The sequence below is a fragment of the Antechinus flavipes genome, chromosome 4 (genome assembly GCF_016432865.1).
Source record: "Antechinus flavipes isolate AdamAnt ecotype Samford, QLD, Australia chromosome 4, AdamAnt_v2, whole genome shotgun sequence".
In the NCBI taxonomy this organism is placed as follows: Eukaryota; Metazoa; Chordata; class Mammalia; order Dasyuromorphia; family Dasyuridae; genus Antechinus; species Antechinus flavipes.
The window spans coordinates 237,298,169-237,315,748 of NC_067401.1; the positions used below are offsets into that span (position 1 = coordinate 237,298,169).

General features: G+C 33.5%; 1 protein-coding gene across 1 annotated transcript in view; it reads left to right on the top strand.

Moving 5' to 3' along the window:
- COL19A1 (collagen type XIX alpha 1 chain) overlaps nucleotides 1–17,580 on the top strand; it is a 347,108-nt gene that overhangs the window by 11,043 nt on the left and 318,485 nt on the right. Inside the window, exons 3-5 of the mRNA XM_051996709.1 lie at nucleotides 3,129–3,252; nucleotides 5,318–5,590; nucleotides 9,174–9,254. Of these exons, the coding sequence (XP_051852669.1) occupies nucleotides 3,129–3,252; nucleotides 5,318–5,590; nucleotides 9,174–9,254 (478 nt within the window). The remainder of the gene's footprint in view (nucleotides 1–3,128; nucleotides 3,253–5,317; nucleotides 5,591–9,173; nucleotides 9,255–17,580) is intronic.

The following is a 17,580-nucleotide window of genomic DNA, read 5'->3' on the forward strand; positions in this document are numbered from 1 at the left end:
TCCATTCCCCCTACAGATGGACACTTATTTGATTTCCAGTTTCTTTTCTAAAACAAATATGTAGCTATAAACATCTTTGTGCAAATGGATCCTTTCCATAATACCAAGGTTTCATGGATAAAACTTTCAAGAATCTTGATTTTTGAAGATAGATTACATAATCACAAGAAGGAATTTAGTAGTAGGTTTTTTGTTCATTGATTACCCTAGGCTAACTATTAGACATGGAGAAAAAAGCAGAAACCATTCCAGTATCTTTGCCAAGAAAACTACAAATGGAGTTACAAAAAGTCAAGCATGGTTGAAAAGATAACTGAATGACAAAAGCATTAGTTAGCACAATTAAATTTTTTAGTCTTGTATTTTTTCTTTTGCATAATATTACTTTAAATTATTTGTCTTCAGCAATGGAAATATATATTCTTGAAGTACGAAAGCCTTTTAGTTTCTGTTGGTTGTTAGATTTTTAATTATTGAGCAATTCAAATTTCTTGAAGTTTTGTGTCATATCATTTTTAGGAGCTATCCTTTCCTAGATTAAATATATTATTATATAATCATAATAATAAACATTTTTCTTATCAGCAGTATGCATTTCCTGTAGAAATGATGTATTAGAAGTATTCATATGAGAGCAGCTAGGTGTTAACAGTGGATAGAGCATCAGCCCTGAAGTCAAGAGGAGCTGAATTCAAATGTGACCTCAGACACTTAACACTTCCTGGTTGTGTGACACTGGGCAAAACCCCAAATTGCCTCAGCAAAAAAAAAAAAAAAAAAAAAAAAAGCATTCATATGTGCCTATAGGAGAGTCAGTAATGCAAATTATTATCAATCATTTGACCATCTTAGTTGGTCTCTGATAGAAATTTCTCAGAAAAATAAATTGCTACTTATTATTGCTACATATTCACCTTGATTAGAAGTAGATAAGTTATGGGTTTGTGTGCTTTCCAGGTTGCAAAGAACTATGGACAAATAATTGTCTTACCTGTTACTCTCAGATTTTCTCTATTTCATTTACTTTTACCCATGAAATATATAATTTTGAAGAAAAAATTAGTTTCCCTAACAGTGTGGAATAGAGGAATGGGAAATAGTCATGAGAAAACTTGGGTTTGGAATCAGGAAGACTTGAGTTTAAATCTAAAATTTATTGAGCAAATAATTTAACTTCTCTCTGCCTCAGTTTCTTCCACTACAAAATGGAGATAATAATAGCACTTACCTCACAGGGCAATTGCAAAAATCAAATGACCTAATTTTTATAAGGCACTTAGTGCAATGTCTGACATTTATTAGAAACTATATAAAAGCTTATCTTTCTCCTTTCCCCTTCCTCAAGCTAGGAAGATCCAAGTTTAAGTCCCCTATCTGGTTCATGAAGGCAATGTGATTCTTAGTAGTTTTCACAATTTTCTTAACTGGAAAAACAAGGGAGATTTCCACTGCTTTTCTTGATGCAATTGGATTCATGGTATATTTAAAGTGCTTTTTCTAGTATAATGCTGAGAGAAGGAAGCATATAGAGTGTTTGTTTTGCCCACTGTGGTAGCAGCAAAGTTTATTTTATATAGACTGAGCTAGTCCTTTAAGATACAGATTGGTTTCTTTGCTGCCTGAAAAATAAAATTCCCAAGGACCTTAGAGAATTTAGCATGAGAGGACTTAGTGGAATTCTCATTGCCTTGCAGGGATATCTTTCTGAAATAGCATTTGCTGATTGTTCTAGAATATGAGAGGTAGGTATGGAGGTTAATCAATAGTCAGTAAACATTAATTAAGTGCCTACTGTATGACAGTGAGCTTGGAGCAATGAACTTGGAAAACCCAAGTTTAAATATAGCCTTAGATACTTATCTAGCTATGTGACTCTGTTTGCCTTAATTTATTGGAGAAGAAAACAACAAATCATTCTAGTATCTTTGCCAAGAAAATCGCAGGAACAGATTAGTCTATAGGGTCACAAAGATTTGTACGTGAATGAATGACTGAACAACAACAATAACAATAAAACTATATTCCAGACTTCCTGAAAAATGCTGGGGATACTGCAAGAGGCAAAAGACAGTCCCTTCCCCTCAAGCAATTCATAATTTTATGAGAATACTAAAGTGGTAGACTAGCAAACTTTTGTTTAAGTATCTTTTTTAAGTTCTGGAATTGTATTGATTTTAATTATTCTCATTAAAGTTATTTTTGTTGTTTTCCATGGTCTGCTACTGCCTCATTACATTCTAATCTTGAACTTGAATCATAGGAATAGCCTGAGCTGGGCCTGGCACAGAATATAATATTCATGAATTCATTCATCAAACATTTATTAAGCAGAAGCCTTTATGTTTCTCTATGCAAGGTGCTGGAGGAAAGATAAAATTTAGATAACACATGACTTCTGCCTTCATAAAACTTACTGCTTATTATACAGACATAGATACCTATATTATCTCATGTTAGCATTTGCTATCATGTAGAAAGAATGTTTATTTACTTTTCTATAGTTGTAAAAATAAGTAAAAAAATTGAAGCTACCTCCAGTTTTATTTTGGGATATTTTAAACTAGAGTGATATTTTAAACTAAATTGATTGTGATATTTTAAACTAGAGGTTTAAATCACTTTAAATAAAAAAAATTTAACATGATAAATAGACAGTTTTGAGGAACAGACAATATAATCCTTGGTACTTCTATAATTACTAGTCCCTTTTAAAATTTAGGCTAACTTCATTAATTGCTAGAACTTCCCTAGTAGATGTTACTACATACTTTTCCCCTCCTCTATTTCTGTTTCAGCAGTAAAGTATCTGCAGATTCAAAAGCAAAAACAATGTGAATAAAGATATTCTGCAGCATCCATTTTGCCATTACATAAGAGTTCTTTGCCATTAATTGCCATTAAAATAATAGCTAACATTTATATGGCTCTTGATGGTTTATAAAACACTTTACATAAACTATCTCACTTAATGCTGAGTTATAGAAGTAATAAAATAGTCATGGCCAAGAAGTTCTTTCTCCTCCAATATAATGACTGTATGTCATTTTATTAGCTTTTTAAAAAGGTGTTCTTATGTTGTTTTTAATTGATTGAGAGTAATAGCTTGGATTTTGTTTTTTCCTTGATAGGAAGATATTTCCCAAAGGACTTCCAGAAGAATACTCCATAGCAGCCATATTCCGGGTGCGGCGAAGCACCAAAAGGGAACGATGGTTTCTGTGGCAATTGTTAGATCATCGTAATGTACCACAGGTAAAAAGACATAAGAGTTTGAACTACTGTTTTCTCTTGGAGGAAAAGTTAAGGAAATATTAGATTATGCTGTAACACACATATAGAGAGATTATGCTGTAACACATATATATAATTCTATTCCCCCAAATCTTGCCATAATCTTAAGAAAAATAAAACTGAATGAAATGGCTAGCACAAATGTTGAGAGTTAGGATTCTCCTTAAGTTCTTTTGTTATTATTATGAATTTGACAAAAATCAACAAACACGAATATTCCCTTAATTCAAGACAGAAAAAGGGAATTGTGTTTAATACTATGAAACTCTACTACCTATCTGATGGAATTGATAGGACTTAGTTTCTGGCTGAATGTAACTGAGTTAAGAGGAAGAAAAAAAATCAGGGATAAATTTAAGGTTGTGAAAATGGAAGAGTCAGAAATAGTTAAATCAGAAAGAAATGTGTTTAGGGAAAAAGATGTTTTGTTTTGGCACATTGTGTTTGAGTTGCCACTGGTAAATCCAGGTAGAGATATTTATAGGCAATTGAGTATTTGTGTTTGAACCTTAAAAGAAAAGTCAAAAATAAAAATAACATTTGGAAATCATCCATGTAGATAAAATAAAGTCACAATTGTGAATGTGGTCATTAAGGCTATTGAGTACTATTTAGAAAGAGAAGGAACGAGGAACAAGGGACAGATTCTTGGGGAAATGTCCAAAAATAAGGATTGGGAAAGAGCATGTGAAGCCAGTGAAGGAGACAGAAAAAGAAATTTGAGAGAGTATATTTGTCTCTGAAAACAAGTGAAGAGAAATTGTTTGAAGGGATTATCAATATCTCAAAAGGCTACCAATAGGCCAAGGAAGATGAGGACATGTATTTGGTGATGGGGAGCCGGTTACTTTAGAAAGAATAGCTTTAACATCAGTGGTAGTGACAGGAGTTCCACTGTAAGGGGTTGAAAAGGGAGTATAGTGTTGAGTAAGGAGGGGTGAGAAAGTAGAGACATCAGATGAAGGCAATTTTTTCAAGAACTTTTGCTATAAGTGAAAAGAGAAATATAGGATGGGAGCTAGATGGACTCTCAAGGTTGAGAGAGGGCTTGCTTATTTTCCGTTAAGGAGACCTGAGTTAACTTCTAGGTAGAAAAAAAAAATGAGTTGTCAGGAGATGATTGAATATAGGACAAGTGGCTCTGTCAGGTGTTAGCAAAATCTCCCAGGGCAAGTTGCTTAGCATTTCTTAGGTTCAGTTTCTTCACCTATAAAATGAGGATGTCAGACCAGATCACCTTGAACGTCATTTCATCTTCTGAATCTATGATCCAATGGTCCTATTTTCCTTGTGAAAGTACAAGAATGCTGACAAGGTTTTAAGAATAAGATGAGGAGGCTTTCATCAGAAGACCTCAATTTTTCCTGTCAAGGAGGAAGGATGAAGGAGATTATGTATCTAGTTGTCAGTGTTACTGCTGAGGCCAAGCTTAGTGGTAAGTTCAAAGGTAAAAGAGGTTTGAAACAGTAGTTGTAGAAAATGATATAAGGAAATCTTTGAAAATATTTGAACTGAATCTAGAGTTACCTAGACCTTATTGGTTAATAGGATTTTATTAAACTTGACCATCTTATCTCCTTATCTTTTTGATATTCAGTCAACAAGCATTTATTAAATACCTATTATATGCAAGAGACTGTTGTGATTTTTCATTGGCTTAGTAAGAAAATGATTCATAAATCTGGCCTTTTATTGAATGCTTAAATTACTGCTTGTAGACATCTTGATATGATAGTCTTAAAGTTTTAAAAAATTCTTTTTATAATGCATTTAATCATTAATAAAAATTTAAATATGTAGTGGATAAAATGATTCCATAAGAAACAGTGAATTTTTGCAGTTAGTTTTTTAAAGTACATATCATCCACTCCAAGGCTTACTAAATTTAACAAGATACTCACATTTATTTTACCTTCATTTTTTTTTTTTTGTTTTCTTTGATACTATTTTCCATTTGTTTTTTTTTTAAAGCATCTTCAAAATATTTTTAAGGAATAAGGTATATAAATATTTTATAATTTTGCAGGTCTCTATAATAATTGATGGCACTAAAAGGGCAGTGGAAGTGATGGCCTTTCATCAGGGAGAAATGTTACACTATGTTTTCAAAAGTCGAGAAATTTACCCTCTATTTGACCGTCAATGGCATAAGCTTGGTCTCAGCATTCAGTCCAGGATCCTTTCCCTTTATGTGGATTGTAATTTGATTGAGAGAAGACAAACAGAAGAAAAGGACTCTGTTGACTTTCATGGAAGAACTGTCATTACTGCCCGTGCTTCAGATGGCAAACCCGTAGACGTAAGTAGCAATGCTGTGGCCAAGACAGTGAATGCATGATGCTTCCATGTAAAGCAAAGTATCCTCTTTGAATATTTGTTTTTTCATATTTCTTTCCAAAAGCAATTGTGCCAATATTAATTTTTAAAAGACCACCTTATGTAAACTCATTAATAATCAAATTATCTGCACTTACATACAGATGTGTATGTATACACATAGAAATATATATATATGGATATAGTTATCCCCTCCACATACCGGGAGTTAGAGGTATGTGTTCCTGTGATCTGAAAAATCTGTGTACAATTTTTTGGCTCTCCTTTTGTACCAGAGAACAAGTTTGAATTTTTTTTCTTTTTATTTTGTATGGTATTTGTACTATCTTATGATAGAATTTAAGTTAAGTATTTGGTCATAGGATCCATGTCATCTGCTGGTTTTGTAAAACTCCCCCAAAATTCCTATTTAGTTTCTTATACCAACCCATCATATATAGGAACTATATGCACAGTTTCCTTTAATTATTCTGCCTTAGTTTCCCTGAATTGTTCTTCCTCAGTTTCCCTGAATTGTTCTGCCTCAGTTTCCTTGAATTGTTATACTTCAGTTCCTTGAATTGTTCTTCCTCAGTCCCCCTGGTTGCAACCCCCTTCCTGACCATTAGAACTGATATAAATTAGGGCTGGGAGGCCTGACAACTAGCATTCCATAGAGCCATAAGCTGCAGATGTTTAATCTCAAATGGGGGGGAGCAGGGGGAGAGATATCTCCTTTCTCAGACTGAGTGGCTCCTAGTCCTTCCAACTTATCAGAATTTATGATCCTTACCCCTAACCTGTCAAAACTGAATTTATGGTCCATTCCCAAAAGTTCCCGCTCACCAGTGCCCTCTGCTTTTTGCCTTTGTTTCCCTTATCACTGAAGTCCCTCCCTCTCTGCCTTTATTTTTTCCTTCCTTCTTTCTTTCTTTCTTCCTTTCTTCCTTCCTTTCTTTTTTTTCTTTCTTTCTTTCTTTCCTCTTCCTTTCCCTCCCCTCCCCTCCCCTAATCTTCTCTTCTCTTTTCTTTTCCCTCCTCTCTTCTCTATCTCCTCTCCTCTCTTTCCCTCTCCTTTCCTCTCCTCTCTTCTCTTCCTTCTCTTCTCCCTCCTTCCTCACTTCTCTATTTTTCTCTCTCTGTCTCTGTCTGTCTCTCTCTCTCTCTCTCTCTTTTACTAGACCCATGATTTTATCAATGTTAGAACTTTCTCCCAACATTGCTGATTAAAATCAGCAATTCATCTATAGATCTATATGTCTTAGAACATAGCTAGAAACCCTAAGGGGCTGAGGGCCTTGTTCAGATTTTCAACATAGGCAGATTTTTGTAACTCTAAGACCAGGACTTCTATTCATTATGCTATACTGTACTTCATAATATTCATATAAATAGGTATAATATTTTGACACATACTATAAGCCAGACAAATTATCTCTAGACAATAGATATAAAAGAACTTGGGTCCAGTCTAAAAAAGAGTAATTTTGTAGAAAATTAAATGTCGATGAAATGTGAAAGTATGATACATAATATAATTATGTAAAAACTTGGGTTTTTGACATGCAAAGGGCTGTGGAAAGATGAGCTTTAAATGATTCCAGATTACCTTTCGTATTTAAGAACAATAGACTCTGTACATTCAGCTTTATAATAGCAGTTGCTTTCCATTATGCACTGTATTAATAAGCAGCTATTGATTTAATAGCATTCTTTTGGTCTCCTTCTGGCAACATTACCATAAGTTGTATAATTTGGAGAGGTAATGTGTGTGGTACGGTATATAGTGTGCTTCTGGAACTACAGGCAGAGAAACTAAGTTTGAATCCTGCCACTGAGTACCTGTGTGACTTGAAATAAATGATCTCTAAGGCCTTTTCCAGTTCTAAATCAATGACTTTGGGAAGAGTCATCTAGGCTTATAAAAATCTTACCAATCTGAAGATATTTTTTCACTTATCTCAAAGACGGAGATGATTGGTCTCTTGATCAATATGGAAATAAAGGAATATAAAACCAAGTTGAATATTGCAGAATTTTTTAAAAGTAAACATCTATAAGCTAGAGATTGCAAATGTTCATTGACAGCATTGTAAAAAATGCTTCCCTCCACCCCACCAAAAAAGGAATCAAATCACAATTTGGATCCTTTCAAAGTCCCCTGTGAGAGTATTTTATTGAGGAAACTCACAGGTTTTTGGTAGTTAGATGGTGTCATGGATAGAACACTGGACTTAGAGTCAAGAAGCCCTGAGTTCAAATCCAACCTTACTAGCTGTGTGACCTGGGCAAGTCAGTTAAATCTATGTTCTTCAGTTTCTTCATATGTAAGATGAGCTAAAAAACCACTCCAGTATCTTTGCCAAAAAAAATCCCAAAAAAGGTCACAAAAAGTCAGACATGACAGAAATTATTCAACAGCAACAAGAATTTACAGCTCTTAAAACAATTATGTTTGATTTTTAAAATGTATAGTTCTAACCATTAAAATACATTCTGCAACCAATGGCACTTTGGGGGTAGAGAGTTTTAAAATAAAATTAGAAAAAGAATAGGGATTGGAGCTGTGATTTCATTAGCAAATACTCAAATGAAACAACTCTCTCAGATTAACATCATCTGCAACTAATATAATAGTCTTAGAGAGTTATTTACAGTACAGAGATTAAGTGACTGGTCCAGGGTCACACTGTCAGTAGTTGTGAATTCAGGTCTTACTAGATTCAAGGCCAACTTTCTATCCACTATGACATGCTCTCAAAATGAAACCATTCATGATATATCTCAAAATAAATAAAATTTAAAATAAAATAAGTCTTAAAAATCATTGCCCAGAAAAATGTTTTCCCTTTCAAGGACAAAAGGTGAATAAAAACAAAGATTAGATAACATAAATAATTATAAAAGATGCACAATGAACTATGATAATTATAAGATAATTTAGTAGCTAGAGATAGGGATTTTGTAAATATTACTACAAGTTTGTGTACCCTTTTGGGGGATGCAGATTGTGGATTAAAACAACCTTGTAAAATGATTTTAAATGAAAGAACTTTGTACTACAAAAATTCTAAGATTTATAAATCTAAAACAGTTCATATCAATATATAAACTTTCGGATGGCTTATTTCATTTTATTACTAACTTTGCAGATTTCAGTAAGAACATTGGTAAAGGACATTTTATGGCATTTTCCAAAATAGGCTTTGAATTTTTGATATTCTCTCACTTCCATTTTTGATAGACCAGTACTCATTTCTCTGTCATTTTATCTACTAGATATTATTTTTCTTTTGTGATATGAAAGTTTAATAGAGTTGTCAAATCATAACATTGTTATAGAATTTATTCTATGAGGACAAATATACCTAAAGACTTGGAAAATGGCTAAATCCTAGAACTAATCCAAAAGAGCAGCCAAAAAGGCAGGTTTAATTTCAAGCTTTCTCTTTGAATATGTTCACATGTTCTATTAGTGTTTAACCTCTCATACATATAGTATCTATAAATAAAAACAACAGCAAGAAATCAATAATGATTCTTGATCATTTTATATTTTTCAATAGATTGAACTTCATCGGCTTCAAGTTTATTGTAGCCCAAACTTTGTAGCCCAAGAGATGTGCTGTGAAATATCAGATGCTAAGGTAGGTTATTTTTGTACGAAAAATAAGTGACAACTGAGTTGTATAATCCATCTTTTACCTTTTCCATCTATATTTTTTCAGTCATTTCAGTCATGTCTGACTCTTCATGACCCCATTTGTGGTCTTTTTGGCACAGATATATATATTTCATGATGTCTTCTGCATTGCACATTTCTAAAAAACAACTACCTACCTGAGTACCCCAATTTCAGTTCAAAATCAACATAACTCAAATTGAAATTTATCAATATAAATGGTGCTAGAATTCTTCTTTGCTTTTGATACTTTTTTTTGAAACTGAAATTTGAATCTTCTAGAATTTTATCAAAAGCTAGTTATATTACTCATTCCCTTTGTAACATTGAACAAGTCATCTTATCTTTCTAGGTTTCAGTTTATTCTTCAATTAAATCATGCTATTAGACTTTAAATCAAGCAAAGTGTGTGAGAGATACTGAGCTAGCTTCTGGGTATTCATGGCAAAAAATGAAAGTTATTATCTTTGAGGAATGTATATCCTCCTGAGAACTACAGGAACCCAGATAAATAGAATACAAGATAGGAAATATAAGGGTGGTGCCGTAAAAAGGCAAAAGGGGAAGAAAGAGCTTGATATAGGGGTATTAGAGGAGGGAGCTAAGACAATGAACTGGGGAAAGGGGATCATGGAAAAAGCTTTCCTCAGTAGGTTATTACCAACCTGAATGGTGAAAGAAGGCATGTCATCTGAAAACATTCCAGGCATGAAAAAATATAATAATAGATGGATTTATAAATCTGTGTCTAAAAAGGCTCAAATCCCACATCTAGCATGAGCTCCCTGACTCTAAGCAAGCCCTTTAACTTTTCTGAACCTTAATTTCCTTATCTATAAAGTGGAAATGATATCTGTAGAAAAGTGATTGAAGATCAAAGGGGATAGTATGGTAACTTATTAACAAAACTGAAATGCCTGACTTTTTCTAAGTGGTGTTTCCATCACACTAAACTTCTCTGTCTCAAGTGATAATCATGGGTACAGTGGCTGTATACTCAGTATTTTTTATTTGGTTTTTGCCTCAGACTCACTGTCCCAATCCAAAATCCTTTCCAATTTCTTCATTCTTTGTTAGTGGCATTATTTGTTTCAGTTGATTGAACACAAAAAGGTATTGCCAGGATTTTTTCTTAAAGAGAGTTCTTGTCACCAAAGCCTTTGCCACTGTCAAATGGTGCAATATCAAACATTATTATTATTTATTCAGTGGCATAAAGAAGTAGCATTGCCATCTGCTTTGCTGCTGTACCCTAAACACCATGGAGCCTTTCATTTTGACACCACTGATATTTTCTGTATATCATTGTCCCTATTAAAGCTCCTTCAAAGAAGAAACTGTCTTAATTTTTGTATTTGTATCACTGGAGTTTAACCAAGGCTTTGCACATAGTATGAGCTTAATAAATGTTTTAGTTTGAGGGGAGAGAGGAGGATAGAGAACATCAGTTTGAAAAGTTAGAGGAAAAAGAATCAAGATGGCAAAATGAGAGGTCACAATTTTGCCTTAACTCTATTCCAACGAAACAAATAAAATTTATATAATGAACAAGAAAATGTGCCAAATTCTATATTGATGAGAAAGTCAGAAAAAACCCACAATAAATAATTTTTCTAGCGTATAGGGGGCTATCTAGGGGTACAGCTGAAGCTGTAGTGAATACAGCAGGCAGAAATTTAGATCGTGCCATCAGACCAGTGCCTAGGGGCTGTAATGGGAGAACACTTTGACAGAGAAAGATCCCCAGGGATTCCTCTACTAGTACTGCGAGCAGGAATGGGTACCACCTGGCAGCTCTGTTGTCTATTATGCAGTTCTGGGAAAAGTTCACAGTTTAGGGCAGAGAAGAATAGTTGTTTCAGGGGAGCAGAATCCTAATCTATATAAGGAGCTAGGAGCAAGTTCCAGAACATAGTTGTGTATCTCTGAGCCCAAGATCAAAAGAGAAACTCAGTTCTAACCTGTAGACCATACATATGACATAAGCTAGGATAGGAGACCAAAACTAAGGAGGCGCCAACAATTCAGTCACTTGTGAAACTACAGAACATCCCAGCAATCTAAGTGTAACTGAATTCAGTAGAAGTCTGTAGAAACTCAGTCCCAACAGATCCACATAAGTTAAAGAATTTGCAGACCAGGAAGGCAGAGAATAGATTTCTTCCTGGATTGAACTACTGTAGAAGTACCAAAAGCTTGCAAGTCTTCAGAATATGTTACAAAAGCAGTAGAATGATATAAAAACCAACATAGCATCATCTCCACTCCCTACCTCAATCCCAAAGCAGAGCCCTGGACCAAGTATGGAAAAATGAACAAGCAAAAACCCTCAAGACAAAAATAAAGAAGAAAGTTGGAATTGAGGCCCCCTTTCTTTTCAGTGACTGAATCAAACATCTGAAAATCACCTATGCCATGGAGCCTTTGAAACCTGAGGTATATAATAGATGACCAATCACAAGGGATCATTTAAAATTCTATTATTTCAATTTTTTCTTAAAGACCTCATCCTATGCTGTAAAGAATTGCTGAATGAGTAAAATAAAACCATGACACTCTAAAAAGATCTGAGGGTTTTAATAGCTCACAAGTACAATATGAGTAAAAATTGTGCCCCAAAAGCTAATGATCTTTTAGGCTGCACAAAGAGACACAGCAAGAAGAGGGAAATGATAGTCCTGGCATAGATACATCCCAAGCTATAGTGTTCAGTTCTGTGAAAATATTAAAAATAATATTAATATGGTAAAGAAAATATGTAAGAATATAAGTTCCCTGAATGTAGAAATTATTTCATTCTCTCCTCTTGTATCCCAGAACTTAGACAGTGCAATTCAATGTACTTAACACATAACAGGTGTTTGATAAATGCTTACTGATTTATTGATTGATCCAGAGTTGGGCAAGCTTATTGGTTGAAGAAGTTCTTAAGTTCACACTACATGAGAACCATAGGAAGGAAATTGGGATGTTCAGGTTTTAGAAAACAGATAATTGTCTTCAAGTATTAAAGGGCTTTACCATAGAAAAGACTTGTTTTTGCTTAGAGTAATTGGTGGAGGTTATGGGGAAAGAATTAGGTTTGATATAATGAAAAATAATGATCAGAATTTTCCAAAAGTGGAATAGGCTTCCTGAGGAGTTAATGGATTTCTTCTTGCTGGCGACTTTAAGAAAATTCTGGAAAAAGATAAGGATGTTCTAAGGTTTTTTGAACCTGTGTAACTGGAAGGAGAACAGCTAATTGACACAGTGAATAGAGTTACAGGTCTGAATTCAGGACGACTCCTTGTCCTGAGTTCAAATATGACCTCAGACATATACTAGCTATGTGACCCTGGACAAATCAGTAACCCCTGTATGCTTCAGTTTCCTCCTCTGTGAAATGAGCTAGAGAAGAAAATGGCAAACCGCTTCAGTATCTTTGCCAAGAAAACCCTAAGTACTGTCAATGAAGACTGAATCATGATTGAAACAATTGAACAACAAAAATTAAAATGACAGTGCCCCAAACAGAAGAAAGTTTAGTAGAGGAATTAATTTAGGGGGAAACTTGTGACTATACTTTTAGACATGCTGAATTTTAGGTACAGGGCAGAACATATTTGGAGTTGTTCAGTAGGCAGTTGTAGATCTGGGCTTGGAATTGTGGTATTGGATATGTAGATTTGGGCATCATCTGTGGAAATGATTATTGGATTCATAAAAGTTAATGGAGTTATCAGTTCCCATTCTCTCAGTTACCCATAATTATCTTGAGTCAGTTCTCTACCTTATTTATCACATCCAGTCACTAGGTTCTATTGATCTCTTCTTTTGCAAAATTTCTTGAATTCTCTTCCATCATTATTCCTCTTTACCCTCCCTTATCACAGAATAATCACTATCTTTATATTAATGCAGTTTATTCTGTTCTTATTTTAAAGTGCAGATTGAGTTTTTTAACTTCATTGAAGCTTTGCATACCTTCTCAATCTATAGGGATCTTTCTTCCCTGGGTTCATCTAATACCTGTTATTTTCATCTGCTGTTTTGAAATGTCTTTTTTTTTTTTTACTTAATTGTAAACTTCTGAGTTTTTGAGTTATGCTTTACCCTTATCCTTCCCCACATCAGTGCCTGGCATTCAATTGCATTCTATAAATGTTCTTGATTGTTTGCCTAAATTTTGATCAACTGAAAAATGTGTTCAATAAATATATTTGAAAAGGATTAATATAAAACAGAATAGAAGAAACAAATGAAAAGTGAAGGATAAAAAAATGCATTTCTCCCCTCCAAAAAAATCCATATAAAAGTTTCAGCAGTAACATTAATTCAAAATAAACTTTTGCTCCTGTATTCAGCTTGGTCAATTGAACAAAACATATCACCTATTCAATGTATTTTTCTATTCCTAGTAAGTTATTTTTTTCATATATATATTCATATATGCATATAGATATGTATATATTTAGAAACACACAATACATGTGTCTACATCTATAGCTACATTTATATTTAAATAGATATGCTATGTAGCATGCTCTGGGAGAGGGCATCCTAAATTCGATTTGTAAATCCCAGTCCAAGTGAGATGAAAGGCAGCCAAATATCCTTCTATAAATAGAGAGGAAGATAACTTTGTGTGCCAACTTATAGGTTTGAAACACCTAGACTTCTTGGAACCATATTTTTAGTATAGAAAGTGTTAATTCTTCAGAAGATTTTTTAAAAGTCAGTACTATATGGGTTTTGGTGGCAGAGTTCTTAAAAACTGATCTGTTCTGGTTGAAAAATAGTTTTTAAAAAGGCTTTTAAATAAGTTTAAGTATGAAGTTCTTGACCAGCTCTAACAGAAAGAGGGAGAGTAATAGAGCTATGTTTAAAAGAGATGTAATTGAGGTTAATGTTTTAGTGGATTGGGATAGAATTGAAAATGCCCACATCAATCTAATGTGTGCTGAGACCTGGGAGAAAAATTCATATTTTACTAGACATTGTTTAGATTCCTGATAGGTTTTTGAAATAATTTATGGAAGCAGTTAGCAATATAGGTATTATATATGTCCTAAAAGCATAGAGATATTCCCCTGCCCACAATCTTCTTTTGGGGTGTACAGGGATTACTTAAGGAATATTTTTATAAATTGTTCACAAATAACCATACATTGAATAGAAGATTCATATCCTCCTCTAGTACCCAGTATAGTGCATTAGAAAGAAAGTACTTAATAAAAATTTGGTGAAAAAATGAATGTTTTATTTGTAAATAAAATAATTTAATGAATGATTTTTGAATAAATCATCAGCTCGCACTATTATTGACTGCTTCTGTTAAACTTCTAAAAGCAATTATATTCTACTAAAATGCTTTTAACTCTGAAAATTAAAAGTATCATTGAAAGTCTAGCTTTAGATGCCCATTTAAAAATTTATAAATTGTAATTTTAAATTACAACAGTGTTTCAGTACTATGATTTTATATTAATTTCAGTTTAACCTGCACACATTTTGCTATTTAAATTAGATTTCCAAGCTCAGAGGCATAGGAGGTATGTTGTTGATGCACATTTGCTGATTCAATGAGAATTATGGGAAATTAAAATCAGATTTTTTGGGGGGGAAAGAATAAAGAAAATGAAAATTTTAAAAATTTAGATAATTTAGCATTTAAAAAGAATCTACATAAGGGAAATGAAGAGCAAATATAAAGAGCAAAAAAGAAATTAGTCTTTTGAAAATAAGAGAAAAGCAATACTAAGTTTAACAGCTAATTAACTAACCTCATCAAATTATACTAAGAATTTTTACTAATATGAAGTTCAGCCTTGCATCTTGATTCTAACTTATGCCTTTCGACAATCATATTTTGTTCAGAGCCTTTTATTGGCGACTTTTCCTTGTAGTAGTAACAACAAAGGCAAATATTGAGAAAGGAGTAAATTAATAATTATTGTGGGTGAAAACCACAATAGTCCTACTCTTCTGGGTTCTGAATACATTAAAAATACAGCATTGGTTTGGGTACTTACAAGTGTCTAGACTATAAATTCCATGAGATAATTTACTTATCAAGCCTGGCCCTAATTATGTTCTTTGTATGCACTAGACACTTATTGATATTTGGTGAACTGAATTATGATATGTATTACAATTTCTTATATAACCATCAACTGTTTTAAAATATTTCTTCTTTACCCTCCTCCCAAATAAATGAATTCCATTACATTTGTTTTTGCCAAAGCTGTCAGTTGGTTCCAGCTGTTACCAATTAAAGAGTATACCCAGGAGCCTAAAACAGAGAAAAAACAAGTTTGCTCAAGATTAAAGCCACCCAAAAGAGGCCTGTTTCATCTTACTAAAGTGAATAAAGACACTTTGATAAATCTTTGACTTGGCTTGACTTTCTGATTCTTTGCACAGCCTCCTTCACCCCATTCCTTGAGGAAGTCCATCTCTTTTCCTTTTTCTCTCCTCCCCATGCTTCTTCTCTTCTTGGACTTTCAATTCAAAGTCATCTCTTACTTTCCAGTTTGGATTCCTTTAGGATCATGCATATTAATTTTTAAATCTTTTTTGAAACTAATTTTTTATTCATTTTACTATTGAGGAAACTGAGTCTCAAAGAAGTTCAGTTATAGATCACATAGGTAGTAAATAATAGAGCCTAGATTCAAATTCAGATTCTTTGGCTCTCAGTTCAAAGTTTTTTTCTCCTGTTACCATATTCCTTTTCTGTGCTTCATTTGAGGTTTCTTTTTGTGATAATTCCAAACTACTCTGTGCTTTCCCTTCTCACCTCCAAACTAAAACAACTCATACCTAATTAATCCCATTATATCCTATCTCTAGGTAGCATCGTCCAGGCAAACACATTATCTATTTGTTATCACCATATTAAGCTCAGACCTCAGTGCCTCAATATAGTGGTGTGGAAAGAGTGCTAGATCAGGAGTTAGGAAGATGTTAGTTCAAATTTGGCCTCAGATACTTGCCAGCTGTGTGATTCTGGCAAGTCACTTAATAGCTGTCTGGCTCAGTTTCTTCAATTGTAAAATGAGGATAATAATAGCATCTCCCTTCCAGAGTTGTTGTAAGAATAAAATAGATGATATTTGTAAAAGCATTTATTGTTGTGTCTGAAACAGTAGGTGCTTAATAAATAATTGTTTCCTTTACTTTCTTATAGATTCTGTTGTCATTTGCTTCTTTGCTTTACCCTTTAAATTCTTGTAGGTGCTAGCTTCTGAACATATCTAGCCCAGATGATAGCCAAAACTAAATGGAGAAAATACACATTTCCTTGTTCCTGGTCATAATGAAAAGTACTGAAGTTGGTATATGTAATTGTGGTCCCAGAATAATGCTTTTAGTGTGTAAACATTCAATGAATCACTCACCTCTTTTTATTGTACTTTCTTTTCTTCTTCTTCTTCTTCTTTTTTTTTTTTTTGCTTAAATGTTTTAGACATATTTAGAGTGAAGAAAGATGACTAAAGATTTTTTTTTAGATTTTATTTCAACCCTACAATTTAGCTACATGCCTAGTAGGCTTGTCAGTCATCCAGAGCAAAAGGAGAAACTAAAAGTGGGTCATAAATCACTGAATGAGAAACAGTGACCTAAAGAATATAATTGTATTATAGATTACACTGTGCCTAGTTTGTGAAATAGAGAAAAGCTCATTATTTTGTTAATTATATTACACAGTTCAAATGTACTTTAATTTTTAAACTTAGCACCTTCTAATTTTTTTTTCAATCTAGCAATCATTGGTGAAACCATATGTTGCAGTATACCTTTAGTCAGAATAACCTGAATTCAAATTCTAAGTGTCTTAGATACTTCAAGTTGTATGACTGTGGATAATCCTCTGTGCTTGAATTTTCTCATTTGTAAATAAGGGGATTGAACTTAATTTCCTCTTGCACTCTTTCCACTCTAAAAATGAGTCTTTGAAAATTTATTAAGTACCTGATGCGATGAGAGAGGTGCAGTGGATATTGGGGGAAATGCAGAATCATGACACAGTAGCCTTTATCTTAGGGAGAATCCATTGGAGACAGAGCAGTTGTTAGAAAGATAAGAAGTAAATTAGGGGTATCTGAAGTTTAAGAAGAGATTATCCAATAGGAGAAAGTAGTGTCAAATGTTGCAGAAAACTCAGCAAGGATAAAAATTGAAGGTTGGTGAATGCATTCATAGTTGATCACACAAGGTTGCTGATACAGTGTACAATGTTTTCCTGGTTCTTCTCATTTCACTTTTCTTATGTTCATATAAATCTTTCTAGGTTTTTCTGAAATCTG